The sequence below is a fragment of the Vigna unguiculata genome, chromosome 10 (genome assembly GCF_037176805.1).
Source record: "Vigna unguiculata cultivar grain cowpea cultivar isolate G323 ecotype 2 chromosome 10, ASM3717680v1, whole genome shotgun sequence".
In the NCBI taxonomy this organism is placed as follows: Eukaryota; Viridiplantae; Streptophyta; class Magnoliopsida; order Fabales; family Fabaceae; genus Vigna; species Vigna unguiculata.
This window is the reverse complement of record NC_140801.1, coordinates 158,701-176,526: the sequence shown is the minus strand read 5'-3', so window position 1 is coordinate 176,526 and position 17,826 is coordinate 158,701. Positions and strand designations below refer to the sequence as shown.

Below are 17,826 nucleotides of genomic sequence, written 5' to 3'. Positions count from 1 at the left end.
TACTAATAAATTTTACTAAAACATATGTTTTAATTTTAATATTTCTCTGTTACATAAAACTTTACTTGAAAAAAAAAGTAATTAAAAAAATGTCTTGTTTTACCTTCTTTTTTCTTCCTATCTAAAAAAAATAAAAAAGAAGCATATTTATCTCGTGTCTTCCTTCTCCGACCAAAATTTTATATCATATATATTTGTTTGTAGTATTTGTCACGAAAAGCATATATTTTTTGATGAAATTGGTTCTTCTTTTTTTTCTTTTTTTAAATATCTAATATCTATATCTATGTGTGTGACCGCTAACTCATATTTTGCATTTTGACCAAGTCCAATGCCAAAAATTCTTATATATAATAATTTTTTTTAGAACTACTGTGTAATTAAATGTCATGAATCTGTCGTAAACAAAGGAAATTTTATTGAAAATATATTAATTAAAAGTTAATTTGGTATGGCATAGAAGATACTATTTTAATCCTTAAATTAATTAGTATTGATTAATTTACTTTTACCTTACAATCTTAAGAACCAAAAACAATGCTTATTTTAATAGTTAAGTTGATCAATAATGATAATTTATAATACATAAATAAATAAATGAAATGAAAGGTGACACAATTAGATGTATAATTTTTCATTGTACATATTGATAAGTAAATAATATTCATTGTTAGTTAAATTATAATATACAAGTTTATAAGTTATTAATAATATAAATATAAGAAAAGCATAAAGTCGAGTCTTGGCAATGAGAAAAATAAAGCAATAATATATTCCATGAGGATAAAGCAATAATATATTCCATGAAGATAAGATAAACTTCTTCACACACATAATACTAATAGCAAAAATTCTACGGACAAAATTAAGGGATGATTTTAAGAGAGATCAAAGTACATTTTATCTTTATCTTCATTGAATGTGTAATTTTTAACACATTTCTCGAATGTAAAACTAAATAATAAATTAAATAACAATATAAAAATATGATTGATGTGATAAATTTAATAAATAACAAAAAAGTAAATTTTGAATAGTTATAAGACTATTATTTTTTTATTCGGATGTGGGTCTTAAAAACTTATACATTCACAATTTATTTATTTTTTATTTTAGTTAACTTGACTGACTTAAGAAGACCATAATTTAATTTGTTTGTTTAAAGAGAAAAATGTTAAACCGTCATCATATTTAACTGGAAAAAGGTTGTCTTTCATGTTTAAAAAATACACGTAATTCCATACGGAAAAAACACTCACGCCACACGAATAAAAACAATTCACAATATAATATAATTTAGTCGGCAGCTACATGACGCAATCAAAATGTCTTAAAACTTGTTAATCAATAAAGTTTATTAAATTTCCTACCAAATATTTTCACGTAATACTGTAATTAAAAACAAAAAAATCCATATTATTATATGCGTCATAGGGTGACAAGAACTAAAAGATGACATTGCACGTGATATGTATTTTTCTTATATATTAATATTCAAACTTTGTCTATTTATCTTTAATATATATTTGTATCATTGACATTCCCCCAATGGTCCAAAAAGAAATGTTTATTTAAACTGTGTGCTCTTAATTCGAAATTAGTTTCATTTTTCAGAAAACTTGTCTATAAAAAGGAAGATTGTCCCCTTTTATTTATGGTATAGGTTTAATATATCTCTTTCACATCCAAGTGATCGATTTGATAATAATATAATAAACATACTATTTTATTTTTGATTAATTATATTCACAAAAAATATAGTTTGTAAAAGAAAGAATTGAAATGGAAATTTGGATTTTAAAGGAAAAGTAATTAGAATAATATGAGAAGGTGTGATGAAAGAGCATGAAAATATAAGGATAAAGGTAAAAACAAATGATTGTTGCTGTGGAAAGAGAGAAGGGAAACAGAAAGTGGTTTTCGTTCCCATTTCCATGAACTTTCGATGAGGGACCCATCAGCTTTGTGATTAAAAGACACAGTCTTATCCCTCAAAATCCAACGCTCTTCTTCTTCTTCTTCTTCCTCATGCCAACCAATCAAAACATCGGTTTCCTCGAAACACTAATCCATCATTAACCACGTAGCAAGTGAAGAACGATGATGTCGAAGATAAGAATTCTGCAAGCAATAGTTGCAGGACTAACGTACTTGTTGGCGTTGTTAACGAAAGTGGTGGTGAGCCAAAAGGGTCGTCCACATCAGCAGAAGAGTGCGGAGGAGGAGGAGAACGAGAGGTTTGGCCTGAGTTGGAGGGTGGCGGTGGAAGCAAACAATGTGTGTCCATGGCGGACGGTGCCACCTCGGTGCTACCACCACCTTCAGAACTACATGTGTGCAGGACAGTACGAGCGTGACCTAAACCTCGTCGTCGAACACATCCTCATCTATGCCTCTCAGATTCAACTTTCCTCTGACGGCATGGATGCTTGGATTCTTGATGTTGATGACACTTGCATCTCCAACGTTTCTTACTACAAAGCCAAGCGATTTGGGTACGTAACCCACTTTCTTTGCTTCTTCCATTCACACACTAACTAGTTCTGAGAGGTTTAAATAATTTTTTGGTACCACCAAAATTTGTAATTAATCTCTCTTTAAAATTTTTGACCAATTTAATTTTTCATATTTAAAAATGCATGAATTTAGACCTTTTAACCAAATTTTGTTTGATTTGACGTTTCAAGCGCATTTCATAATGTTTGACACATTTTTGCTTTAATGTTAACTCAAATATTATCATAAGATGTATTTAAAATATCAAATAAACTTAACAAAATTTGATAGAAAAAACTAAATCTACACATTTCTAAAAATGAAGGACTAAATTGGTATAAAGTTTTGAAGATGGACTAATTCCAAATTCACTGAATCTTGAGGACTAAAAATATATTTAACCTTTTTTGAGATAATATTAGCACTGAAATGTGTCAAATGGTAAACGATCGAAACTTTAATCTCAAACGTCATTTAACACGTCAAAATAATTTGATATAATCGGATTAGAAGAACCGTATGTACTATTTTTTAAATTTGAGAATATCAAAGTTTGAAAAACAAACAAATTTTAATAACATCGCAGAGACTAAAAACATATTTAACCGGATAATTAATACTGATTAATTATGTCGACAAATGATGAATAAAACTTGCAGGTGTGAGCCATTTGACTCGACCATATTCAAGGCATGGATTATGAAGGGAATGTGCCCGGCAAATCCTGCAGTGAGATTATTGTTTAACACCTTGAAAGAGAGAGGCTTCAAACTGTTCCTGCTAACTGGAAGAGACCAAGCAACTCTCTCTGCAATCACCACTCACAACTTGCACACCCAAGGCTTCGTTGGCTATCAACGTCTCATTCTCAGGTATTTCTTACACAAAAACCTTCTTTCATTATTAACCTCTTCGATCCACATCTCAAAATTTATATATATATTTCACTGTCATGGACTCCTATGCTTGCTAGAAGAGCATCTATACGAAACAATTTGACACGCTTCTTCTAACTCATTTATGGAAAACAAACAAAATACTGATATAGCTAGCTACCACGTTATAACTATAATTTATTCCATGCAATTTGTTTATGATGACATGATGCATGTGTGTGTTAATCTAATAATAATAATAATAACTCATAAATGTCTCAGTCCTATGAATATTTTTTATGAAACTCGTGACAGAAAACACCGTTTTCCAATTATTTAATGGGAGAAGACAGAGAGAGGATAAAAGATATGGCGTAATTGATGGTGTGACGAGGATTCCAATTATTTGTTGACCTTTGCGTAACTTCCTAGAAACACTCCTCTCTTCCTTTCCGGTCAAACTTTCTTCCTCCAATAATACTCCACCACATGCATGCTGTTTCCACTTCATCATTTTACTCTTTCTAATACAACATCAACACTTTCATTAACAAAAATGTCTATTCCTAGACTTACTCAACAACTAGGTCGGCGATGTCTGCGGCTAATTAATTACATTCACAATATTTTGGTTTGGTCTCACCAATGAATCACACATGTCTTTGTTCATGGCATGGTGCATGCATATCAGGTCGGCAACTACTAAAACGGGTAGAGTTAGGTGCCAAGATGTAATATGAAAAAAATCGGAGATTTTTAATCAACTAAACGATTTTATAGTATTTAGAAATCTTACAAGACCATTTTGTGAAAAACATGTCATTTTGTTCACCGTAGAGGAGGGTTGGAGACATGTCTGGTGTGGTGTTTGACAAAGTCCATTGTTGAAAGCATTGGAATCTGGCTGTTTTGTGTTATTTACAGCTAGTGATGCATGACACTACATTCAATAACGCACTATTGTGTGAGAAAGAAAAAAGGACATGGAAAATGTGCAGAGACATTGATGGTGCATTTCTGAGTCCATTTTTTCCACTGCCATTGGATTCTTTTCATATTCCAACTTATTGCCACCTTCCACATGAATTTCACAATCATATCACATCATGAAACCAGCACTTAACCACATAAAATGAAAAATATTAATTCCACAGGTGGTTTTTATTTGGTGAACCATGAATGAATGTGTGTGATGACACCAAAAATATTATATCAAAGTGCATGTAATGTCATGCCATTAGGAAGGAAAATAGCACATTAAAATTAATATCTGTGTTTTGAGTGCTTCTGTAATGTCCACCCACTGATTCATTTAAAAGGTTATTTACTAGAATCATTATGATTTAAGGTGCACTTAATTGTTTACTGAAAAACTATATTATGTTTTTTTTTTCATTTAAAAAAAAAGAAGACAGGCATATGTTATATATCTTTCAACGATCGAAACCTCTGTTATGTGTGTTATGTGGGTGTCAAATACCCGGTCTAAGTGACCATGTGCTTAAAGGTGTTTGATAATTTTCAAAAAGAGAGTGAAAAGCTAATTGCATAAACTGTGTTTGCACGTCAACTGAACATCTAATCACTGTTTCGTTAGTAAAATAAAACTAAAGAAGAGAAAATACGAGCACTGATATTTGAAAATGTTTTTTCTGCAGACACATATTTACTATTAGTATTTTATTAATGAAGAAAATTGAATCAGAAACTTTTTTTTTAAACTAAGTTTATAGTATTAGCAGAAGACTTGAACTCGTAACCTATATATTAACAGTGGTAGCTGTGGTTGTAGTCAACGGATTTGATGGTGTGATATGGATGAAGAAAAAAAGGGCAAAAGACTTGGTCAGATGACACTTTTTTTCTCCGTATTGTCCTGGTCAACGTCCGTGCAGGCAAAATCCATAAAGAAAGCTTCCTCTTTATTTACTTTTCGTCTTGGTGTGCTGCAAGATACACCCAAGAACAAACAAACGACACAGATATCCACCACCACTTTTGGTGGACTTTGTCCTCGTCAATGGAAAACTCTTGCTCAACCTCCTCTTAATATTTAATCATTAGTCAATCAAGACTTTTAACAAAATCACTTGCTAAACTGCGCAAATGGTGATTTGTAACAGTGAAATAAGACTTATAAACCATAACTTTTTTATGAGCTTTTAGAGGGAAGGTTTACTCGAGAAACCTGAGTCCAATCATATAAGAGATTGATATTATTCTTAACCTAAAATGATCAGGAGTCGAATCACTATTCTAAATCTAAAAGAAAATGAGTTTATGAGTTTTGGTTTGTGCAGGAGTCCTGAATACAAAGGGCAAGGTGCAGTGAAATACAAGTCAGCAATTCGGAAGGAGATAGAAAGAGAAGGGTACAGAATATGGGGAAATGTTGGAGACCAGTGGAGTGATCTTCAAGGAGAATGTTCGGGCAAACGCACTTTCAAACTCCCAAATCCCATGTATTTCATATCTTGAAATCATCCATCTGTTAAGGTTGTCTTTGCTTTGTTATTGTCACAGCTCATCAAAGAAGCTTGTGTTCTTCAATATTGAGTTTTCAAAACGAACACACGTATTTTAGTTAGTATTTTTACCTTGTACTTTCCACCTCCTACTACATTCTACCACCTTCACAACTTAGTTAATGGCTATTTTCGACTTGTACTCGAGAAACCAGTGCTTGCCCAGTTAATGGTTATGTCGTCTTATTTAAAGTGTTCATGCCTATTGTCAAAGCAACTGAAGTTAATCGGTAACAATAACATAAAGGACGAGAAAAAGTGATTATAAAACACTATAAATATATAAATATGACAAGAGCGTAAATATTAAATTATTCTTAATTAACATGTATAATATCATTTAACATCTTCTTTGAATTCGTAATGCGAAACATCAAGAAAATGAAAATGTTTAATAGGATGAGATTTTGTAAATGAATCAACAACAAGCATAGTTAAAAATAATGCAGTGACTCTATGTTAAAAATGGAAGTGAAATGAGAATCAATTTCAGTAAGTTTCATATGTTTATAATAAAAGACTTAATTTACGAGCAATTTGAATGTCACTCTTATTGTCATATTACATAAGAGTTATTTCTTAAAGAAACCAACGTAACCCAACTATCTTAATAATATTGGTTAGAAGAACATTAACCAATATCTTATTTCTCAAACCGATAATAAAGTCTATCGGTATTATAAGAAAATGTTTTATTAATAATTAATTTTAGTGAATAAAAGTTGTTAATAAATATAGTGATCAATTATAATTTTTTTTTATAACAATGATTATTTTAGTAACCAATAATTTTTTAATTTGTAAATTTGTATCTAAATTAGTCATTATAGGGATTAACAACTTTTTGTCATTAAAATTGATTATTAATGGGACATTTTCTTGTACGACATTGTATAAATGTCTTTGTGTCATGTGTTTGTCCTTTTCAATCTATTAAAATATTTTTAATAGGTTAAAAGGCTTGCTGCATATAGTTCTGATATGAATGTATTCAATTAGTTGAATTGTTATACAATCAACTGAATTTTACTTAAGTCAAGTGAAATTAATAGATTGTATGGACAAATCAACCTGTTGAATTCACTTATGATCATATTAGCTTAATTTTCAAAGAGTAGAGTACCACTTGAGATTTTCTAAGCGCGAAAATAGTGAAACGAATTTGGAAAACTCTTTCTTTGGATTACATAGTGTGCAACTCGTGATTGAAGATCTTTGGATATTGGAGCAAAGTTTTGCTTATGTTGAAGCATTGAAGAACGCATTTTGGTTAGCTAGGGAGAGCCACCACTCAGGTTTAGTTGTTCTTGTACTTTTGAGTGTTTCCTGGTGTGATTCTAGGTCTGCAAGTGGGATCTTGCAGTGTAGGGGTTAATTTTCTTATGGGATTCAAGAATTTTGGTGTTTTTGTTATATTCAAAAGTGTAATTTTTGAAGGATTTTGTAATTCTTTTGATATAGTGCATGATCAGGCTCAGGTTGTCTTAATAAACTAGATGTAACTCAAATATTGAGTGAACCAATATAAAAATCATTGTGTGATTCTCTCTCCATTATCTTGTTCTTCATTTAAATCTTAAAGAAACTCATTAAATCAATCTTTGCAAGGTTTACGTGTTCTCTTATATAATCTAGTGATATAACAAAGTCTGATAAATCAATTGAAATAAATATTGTATGATAAAGCATGTTGTTTGAGTGAGTTTGGTGTTTTTAGTGTTTCTGTAGAATTTTCCATAATATCAATTGGTTGATTTTATATTTCAATTTGTTAAATCATACTACATGAACAAATTAATCTGTTGTTTTTATTTTCTAATCGACTGAAATGCATGGTTTTGCAGCAATAAACTTCTGATTTATTGGTCAATTGAATTCAAATTAAAAGGGTTTTCACAAGTTTTAATTGAGCAATTTTTTAAGTACTTTGTCGATTTAACCCACTTTCTTAGTTAAGAAAGACATTTTAAACTTACATCTAATTCATTTGTATTGCAGTTATCATTTATTGCATGATTGTCACCAATTTGATGTGTCAAAAGCACTAACACCTACACTCGTAGAAACCTTCCTTGTTCTCTTTTCTTTTCTCATATTTTCCACCTTTCTAATACATCTCTTACGTACCTGCATGATGTATCATCCTTTCCAAAACTATCATTATCACCTATATGTAGTTCTTCTTCACTTTCATACAATCCTTCTTCCTCAGATTCAACACCACTGTCATCACCACTTTCCACATCCTCACATTCCAAACTAGTAGCAGCCCTTTTCTCAGCATCCCCAGCTTGAACCTCCACATCCTCACACTCCACACCAGCACCCTTTTCTCAGCAACCCCAACTTGAACCTCCACATCCTCATCATTCAAAACAATAGCCTCCACCCCCATCATCATTCACATTAGTAGCCTCCATATCGTGCTCAAACAACACTCTCCACCACCTCATCATTAACAACAACAGGCACAACCTCCACATCCTCCTGAGCACCACACTCAACACCGCTCTAGGATTGATAATTGGTATTATCATATTTTTTATTATATATTTTTTTTACCTTTTATTGGTATTTTTATTATTATGTTTTTAAATAATTAAGGGTTTATTTAATAATTTTAGAAAAAATAAGTATTTTATCTATTATTAGATAATTAAGATTTGATTAGATAATTTTAGAAAATATAAGTATTTGAACTTTTATTAGGTAATAAGATTTTGTTAGATGATTTTGGAAAAGATAAGTATTTGGATTTTTTTTTTTGTGAAATATTTTGTAGATAAGTGGAAATCTCATAAGATTTGAAGAATATATCAAAGAAATCAAAATCCCGGATGATTGAAGAATATATAAAAGACATGGGAATCTTAGAAAGTGAAAGATATATATCTCAATGATTATCAATTACAATTTATTCAAGTACTAATTTCAGGACAATCCAGTTCTGAAAAATTTATAAATAGAAGGCTTGAGATAATTAAAAAGCCATTCTTAAAATTCCTCAATTCTTCTGAAAACCTTTGGAGGCAAAGGAACATTATGGAGATTGGAACCATTCAACATTATTCTTTTTCTAGTGTTCAGAATGTATAGGAGTAACTAACTTTTTGTATTCATTAGGGTGGGACGTAATGTATCTTAACTCTTTGTGATTTCTATTATTCAATATTTCTTTTCCATATTGTTGTGTTTTATTCTCGATCTTAACTGTAAGATAATTATTGATTGCATATTTGTGGGTATCTAATCATTGGACACGATATTAGAACCTAGATTAGAATAGACAACTAATTGATTGTGCATCTAGACATAGAGTATCTCATTGATCATTCTTAACATCCAAACTTAAAGCTTAATGCGAACATTTAATAAAGAAAGGTCTAAGACATTAAGATTCTTATTAAAGTTTTAGAAATATATTGTTAGTGTTTTCATATTGATTTGATGCATGAAATTCAATCATAGTGAAGTCTTTACCACATAAGAACTTTCACCAATTTAATTGCTTTCTAGATTTTAAAATCTTTCGCACATTCAATATTTATTTTATCACTCCATATGTGTGAACATCGTTTTATATTTCTAGCAAAGACTCACATATGAAGAGATTGTGGAGAAGTAGAGAAAACTGACACGAATTTAATAAAATCTGAGTAGGGTACAACCATTTAATGGAAAATAACTCCATCTAACATGAAACAACAACCATTACAAAATGGCCAAGAGATCAAAGTACCGATTAAGAATAATTAATAAGTATCAAATTTTACAAAAACTCATAGTTAATTGTGATATTAAATGGTTTTACTTTATTTAGAGGATAAAAGTATCCATAAGTATTGTTCAACTATGTTTAATATTTGACTTTATGCACACCAATAAAAAGTTAAAAATAATAAAATAACTATATTTTAGTGTTGCTAAAAATTAAAATAGTTACACATATGAAATTTTAAATTAATAGAAAATAAATAAAAATTGTGTTAAACATCTAAAAAGTTAAAAAAACAAAAAAATAAATAAAATATGAATTAAATAATAAAATAATTATATTTTAATGTTATTAGAAAATTCAAAGAGATTTTTTTTGCAGAAATTAAAAGTCGTATCTTTCAAATGTTTCAAGTCTTTACATGTAAGGCTTGTAGCGAGAGACTCTTTGAGTGTTAGAGACATCTTTTCTTACTTTTTAGTAGAGACAAATTAGAAATTTCAAAGTGTTTATTTTGTGTAAGAGAGATATTGCTTAGAAATTTCAAAGGATATTTTTATCTTTATAAAATCTGCTATATGAATTTATAATATAATTGATTAATAAAGTTAATTATTCTAGCTTTTAATATAAAAATTATGAAATCAAGGATTACTAATTATACCTTAACGAGTACCATAAAGGCACTTGTTAGCATTCTCATAAATTCTCATAAATTATATTTAAGAAAGACTATTCATTACAAATTTAATGTGTGTGGAAAAGCTAAATTAGATTCTTTATTGAATTTTGATATTATCCTTGTACATGCCTTCAAAATATTTAGAAATACTTATTTTTATATTTTAATAAGAATTTTAATATTACTAATATTAATGTATTTTAATACTTAACAATGAATAACAGGAGTTATAAATTGGCTTAGTGGTAAGTAGGGATATCAACGGTTCTTCGTTGTTGCGTGTTAACCCTTCCTCAATTAGCTGTTGTAACGGTTAGATTCTCAATCAAATCACAAAATCAAACCGTTTTTCCCTCTCTCAGTTATAAAATCCTTCTTCCACAACCCACTATTCACTCACAAACATCCAAAATCACTTTTCCCCTTTTTCAAAACCCTAAAACCCCTTTTCTGCAAATCAATGGCAGAACGACGCAAGAAGATTCCCACTCGTCGACGAGGTGCTCAACCTTCATCCTTTGTTGATCTTCCTCCGAGAGATGCCTCCATTGATGGCTGGATCTCTAATGAAAGTAGACGTCCAGATTTTCTCACCCTTTTCAAAGAAAAACCACTACAAATGCCCAAGTTCATCAACAATGGCTGGTTCTGAAACCAAGGATTCTCCTGCCCTGATCTCTTTGAAGAACAAGGCATTCGATTCTTCACAAAAATGCAAGGTGTTTACTATCCCGATCTTGTTCGCGTTTTCAATTACAACCTCAAATTCAGGGGAAACATTGGGTATACAAAAGTCAAGGGAGTGGAGATCATTCTTGATGATGATATCTGGATCAACGTAGCACGAATTCCTCCTTCTGCTGACCGCACATCCATCTTGTCTACTCACATCGACGACTTCAATAGAATTCTTACATACCAGTCTCTTTTAAGGCAGCCTGATTTGCACATCAACAAAAAGTTATTGGCTGGCCCTCTCACAATTGAGGCAAGGTTGTTGCATTATCTCATTGTCTGGATTATGTGCCCACGTGGCACCAATCATGCTCAATCCAGTGAAGCCGACCTACTGATCATCTATTGTTTAATGATTCATATTATGATTGATTGGTCAATGTTGTTTATGGAGACCATGCTTAAGGCAAGGAAGCTTACCCAATATCCTCTTCCGTACTCTTTTCTCATATCTCGCATATGTGAGTACAAACAGGTTCCAACCGAGGGGGAACTCTGTCAAAGCACCTCACCTTCAAATGAAATCTCTGATTTTTCCCTCAAGCAAATGAAGATTGTGCAATTTGGAGGTGGATATGTTCATAGAGATGATGTTCCTAACTATGAAGATGATGAAGGAACTCCCTCCCAGATCCTGTCCCTCCTCAAACCAATGTTGGTTCTTCAAGCAATGCTGCAACAAGCTCTTCCACCTCCTTTGAAGACCATATTCTTGGCTTGAATCAAAGACTTGAAGACTTCTTCCTTATATCTACATCTCGCCATGAAGAAGTCCTTATGTCCATTGGAGAAGTCAATACTAGACTCTCCAATTTAGAAACAAAATTTGATGCATTCACTCATGATGATGACATGAGTGAAGAATTTTAGGAGATGTAGTTGTTTAATTTAATGTTATTGCTTCTTGTGTAATGACTTTCTCTTTGAAATAACAAATTCTCTATGTTATATTTGTCTAGTGTTTTCTTACTCTCTTTCATGAGCCCTTTTTTATCTTCTAATCAAAATAGGGGGAGAAAAAGTTTAAAGGGTTGTCTCACTATTTCTTTCCCATAAGTTGTTTAAATGCAGGAATTTCAGAAACTTTAAACATATATTTGATCATCATCAAAAAGAGGGGAGAATGTTGATAAAAGAAGAAGATTGATTAAAAGATTTTGATGATGATAAAGATGCTGAAGAAAACACTTGAAGATATTGAAGACAATATAGTTTATGTTTAAAGATTCTTATTGTAATATACTTAAACTTTTTCTAGTTATGTACAAAATTGTTAGAACAACACCCAGCCCGCAACTCCTTTGAGAGAAACTCATTTTTCGCAAAAATCAGTATGGTAATCGATTACCAACTTATAATAATCGATTACCAACTCAAAAAAAATCCTATTTTTCAAAACCCACTTAAGATAATCGATTACCACAAATGGTAATCGATTATCACTGACAGTTATAACTTGGCTCTTGAAAAGTGACTCGAAATAATCGATTACCATTTGGTAATCGATTACCACTGGCAGTTATAAAAATATTTGTTCAAATTTGTACATGAGATAATCGATTACCATTTTGGGTAATCGATTAACACTACAAAACTTTGTTTTCGAAAATCACTAGAATAATCGATTATCTTAAGTGGTAATTGATTATTCTTGGCAGTTTCAGTTAAACTCTTCATTTCTAACTCAGTCTGCGAAAATCTCTTTAAATAGAACTCAGTTTTCAAACTTCAAACTACCTTTTTAAGATTCAGAGTTCTTGTGCTGTGACTGCAAAGTGTTACTCTGTGAGATTCTTAAAAATAGCTTTGAAAAGCCTAGTGTGAGTGAGTGATAACTTTTTCTAAGTAAAGTTCTTAGAAGATTGAGTGTTGTGTTGTTGCTAGGAAAGCTGGTCATCCTCTGTATGATTCAGGGGGAACTTTTGTTCATCTCTTGTGGTTGTTCAAGAGAAGTGTTTTCCAATCCTTACTCTTTTATAATCTATTTTAATCTGATTATTATAGTGATTGAGTTAATCTCTTTGTTTAAGAGATAAACAACTGGACGTAGGGTCTTTTGATCTGAACTAGTATAAATATCAGTGTGCATCTTCCTCCCGTAAACGCTTTATTTATCTGCACTTGGATTTAAAGTAACTGCTATTTTAAGTTAATCAATTAAATTTTGAGAAAATTTTTTAAAACCGGTCAAGACTTATAAAAATCCAATTCACCCCCCTCTTGGTTTTTGACCCTTGTTTAGTCATTCCACTGCGCGATACCAGCTGTAGGGTACAGATAATAGCTCCCATGTACCCTACCCACTAGATAAATATTTGCCCCGTACTCGTATCCATATCCTTCGGACATCCGTTATGCCGGTACACCCCTATTTTTTTCATATCCGCGGGTATCCATCGGTATCTGTGAGTATTTACAAAATTATTTAAAAATTAAATATTTAATCATAAATTCAAATAAAATAAAATAAAATACATCATTGTCATAAATTTTAAATAAAGTTTAAACAAACTCAAGTTCATACAAGTCCAAATAATTATAAAAATAAATATAAAATGACGTTCAACACAATGGAACTTCTTTAATTAGTGCATCAACAATCTTCAATTGATTCTTGAAAAAAAAATTAAATAATAAACCTCAACTGCCACGTGCCAAGTATTCTTATTTTGATTCCATCATTTGACAAGCATACCAGAAATGTCGTTGTTTATATAGGGTTTGAAGTAGATGCCCAATTTCAAAGAAGGGAAAGAGAAGAATGTCAAGGGGTGTACTTGGAAGAAGACAACATACCAATACTTGAAGCTAGAAGAATGAAGACAGAAGACAAGACAAGTTGTGCAGCTTAGAAAAAATTAGGTCAGAATGTTTTTTACTAATATATATATATATATATATATATATATATATATATATATATATGAGGGTATTTTTGTGAATTAAAGTTTAGTAGGTACGAGTATCTACAGGTACGGATACTATGATACCTGTACCCACCCGGTTAACATACGGGTATAAAAAATACCCGTACCCGCAGGTAGCGAGTATCCATTTTTAATATTTGTTTCCTACCCATTGCAAATTTTATCCGTTGATACCCGCAGGTATGGATATTTTTGACATCCCTAGTAGTAAGGCTAGTTAGGAGAGTGAGAGAGATTATAGTTCTCTAAATTGGTATGAATGTGATTAATGAACTTAGACACTGAACATTAACTCTTTTTGTTTTTCTATAAATATCCTTTAACTTCTCCACTTCCAAATCAAACTAGTTTAAGAGATTTGGTATTCACTTTAATATATCATGTCTATGCTTTTGGTTCTCTCTCTCTTTGCTCTCTTAGAAGTACCAAAATCATGTATTGCTTTCGAATATTTTAGTTTTCCTCAATCATGGCCAAAAGGCTTTTGTGAGAAGAAAATTATAGATCAAGAAAAAAGAACATGTCCCCCAAAAATACCAAAGAAATTCATTATTCATGGACTATGGCCAGAACCAAATTCTATTAAAAGACCAACAAATGCGGTTAATCTTACTAAGGATGTTAGTATATCTCCTTTTGTTATGATGGTTATATATGAATTTTGATTCTTTGATACCCCGTTCTCAATATTTTTATATCTTTTCATTAAATTTTTATTATTTATTTATTATTAATTGGATGACATCACTAGTTATTATCTTGTTTTGTCACATTGTGTTTTCCTATCTTCATATTAAAAATTTTGAAATTTTTTGGTTAATAATGTTATTAATCATAAAATATCATCTTTGTCCACACGTGAAAGTAAGGAAGAAAAAATATAAATAAAAGGGTTAAATATGTTTTAGTCCCTCAAGTTTTAGTGAAATTTGGAATTAGTCTTTTCTTCAAAATTTTTGACCAATTGAATCATTCATCTTTAGAAATGTGTGGATTTAGTCCCTTTAATCAAATTTTATTAAGTTCATCTGATATTTCAAAGGCATTTCATGATAGTATTTGAATTGTTTACACCGTGTTAGATATATTTTTGCTTTAATGTTAACTCAAATATTATCGTAAAACATATTTAAAATATTAAATAAACTTAACAAAATTTGATTAAAATGACTAAATTCACGCATTTCTGAAGTTTGAGAACTAAATTAGTCTAAAATTTTAAATATGAACTAATTTCAATTTTCACTTGAAGTTAAGATATTTAACCCTAAATAAAATAACATACACGTCTCCTAATTAACAATGTATTATATTCTGATGCTTGCCTGTTTTCTGATAAAAAAAATGTATTTATTCAGGATATAAAACTCGTGGCAAAAGAACTTGCTTTGGATTGGCCAAGTTTACTTGGGAGTAATTTTTACTTTTGGTTTTGGGAGTGGTGGAATCATGGAGTATTTTCAGAGGAACAGTTCCCAAAACTGGAATATTTCAAACTGGCGATGGAAATTTATAAGCAAAACGACATGTTTGATATGCTTAAAAAGGAAAAGATCGTCCCAAAAATGAAAGAACTTTATAATGTAAGTTCCGTTATTGAAGCGGTAAAGAAACACACTCAGCATGACCCTCAGATAAAATGTTATACACATGCAAAACTAAGGGTTCTTGCTCTTTATGAAATAAGGGTTTGTTTAACGACCGACGGAAGGTCATACAGAGATTGTCCTGATCCTCATGGTACTTGTGGTACTACCCATTTATTGTACCCGAAATGATGTATCAATTCATGCACCCAACATATTTAATAAATATACATTTTCGCTCGAACAAATGGTAAGAATGCAATGATTTGCAGAGATGAATTTCAAAAAAATATCATGTTCGCATTACATGATTTCAAAGGAAAAACTACAATGGATTTGCAAATTATTTGTAAAATCTCATTCACTCTATTTTGCAAAGATCTGAAATAATTTATAAGCATTTTACTTATATACCCTTCTTTTATATATATATATATATATATATATATATATATATATATATATATATATATATATATATATATATATATAAATATATATATATATATATATAATAAATTAATAATAATAAGTAATATATATATAATACTTAACAATATACTTAATAATAATTAGTAATCTATTAATTATTAAAAATATATATTATGATTAATAATATATTTACTGATATATATAATAATTTTTTTATTACTATGTATAATATTTATAAATAATAAAAATAGGTATAATAATTATTAAAAGTAATAAAATTTTTGTTAAAATTAATATTTTTATTCAATAATTGTTTATTTTTATTTTTGTCATTGATGTTTTAATATATGTATTAAATTAATATATATATATATATATATATATATATATATATATATTAATTAATAATAATTAAAATATTGTTAAAAATGAATAATATATATAATTATTATTATTTATTATTAATATTTATCTGTATAAATATTGTTAAATATTAATATTTTTAATTCATCTAATAATTATTTAATTTCATTTTTATTAGTAAGGATAATTTAGTAATCTTCAAATTTTATCTATTAAAATATTTTTTTAATCTATCACATCACTCAAATCACTCACTAATTTTCACAAAATTTATCTTAAAATTTACCCACTTTACCCTCTAAATCCACTCAAAAAAACACACATATTATTCTACTCATATCCACTCAAATCCATCTTTACACTCTCCTCCAATTCCATTCCATCTTTTCATGTGAACACACCCTTATAGATCAATTTTAAATACATAAACACACATTGATGATATAGTAATAGTTTTTCTTGATAATAAAATTAAGTAATTATTATATTGCGGTGAAATATAAAATTACGATATATTTTTAATTTTTAATCAATAATAAAATTATAATTTTATAATTATATCATTTTGAATTAAAATAATAAAATTATAATTATTAAATGTTTAATATAAGATTTTTTTTTCTCTCCGAAACAACTACATGTTGGAAATATATAAATAAAAGTTAAAAAAGTGTTATGTTGTAATCATTATAAATGTGACATAATTATCTAAGAGACACAAAATGGAGGAAAAAGAGAAAAAACACTTTTACTCTCATTTTAGTGACTATAATTATTAAAAGAAATTAGACATTTATTATCTTAATTACTTATTTATTTTACAACTATCTTGTGAGTATCTTTCACATTATTTATTTATTTGTTATTATTACATTACAAAAATATATAATTTTTCTGGAGGTTTATAATCGCGATAACCATAATTCCTAGTAAAAAATATACATAATAGGAATTTTATAATTTCAAGTATAAGGGTTTTTAAACAAACCTCATTAAAATTATTCTCACCTTTTTTTTCTCTTTTTTATAATTTTTGAAAGGTTTTTTTTTTCTGTCTTTCTCTTTCTCCATTTCTCGTGTGTTACCTCTCTGGCTGAAAGAGAGTTATCAAGGAAGAAGAAGCAAGATTTTAAATAAGAAGGAAGAAGAAAATATGTTATATGAATTTTAATATAATTGATTAAAAAATTTAATTATTCTACTTTTCAAGGTAAAAATTATGAAATCAAGGATCATTAATTATACCTTAACTAGTACTCTAAAGACACTTGTTTGCATTCTCATAAATTATATTTGAGAAAGACTATTTATTACAAATTTAATGTGTGTGGAAAAGTTAAATTGGATTCTTTATTGAATTTTGGTATTATCCTTGTACATGCCTTCAAAATATTCAAAAATACTTCTTTTATATTTTAAATTATATTAATAAGAATTTTAATATACTAATATTTATTTATTTTAATACTTAACAATGAATAACAAGAGTT

The 17,826-nt window shown here is 29.4% G+C and overlaps 2 protein-coding genes across 2 annotated transcripts; both read left to right on the top strand.

Annotated features, from left to right (window-relative positions):
- The first annotated feature begins 1,965 nt into the window (after positions 1-1,965).
- Positions 1,966-6,088, top strand: LOC114166981 (acid phosphatase 1-like). Its single transcript, XM_028051870.2, has 3 exons — positions 1,966-2,495; positions 3,156-3,368; positions 5,672-6,088. Exons 1-3 carry the CDS (start codon positions 2,101-2,103, stop codon positions 5,847-5,849), a joined length of 786 nt encoding a protein of 261 aa, XP_027907671.1. The 5' UTR covers positions 1,966-2,100; the 3' UTR covers positions 5,850-6,088.
- Positions 6,089-14,314: 8,226 nt separating this feature from the next.
- LOC146881967 (ribonuclease MC-like) lies at positions 14,315-15,786 on the top strand. The gene is made up of 2 exons (XM_085667668.1): positions 14,315-14,575; positions 15,314-15,786. The coding sequence occupies exons 1-2, from the start codon at positions 14,336-14,338 to the stop codon at positions 15,731-15,733; spliced, it is 660 nt and encodes a 219-aa protein (XP_085523794.1). The 5' UTR covers positions 14,315-14,335; the 3' UTR covers positions 15,734-15,786.
- The last annotated feature ends 2,040 nt before the right edge of the window (positions 15,787-17,826 follow it).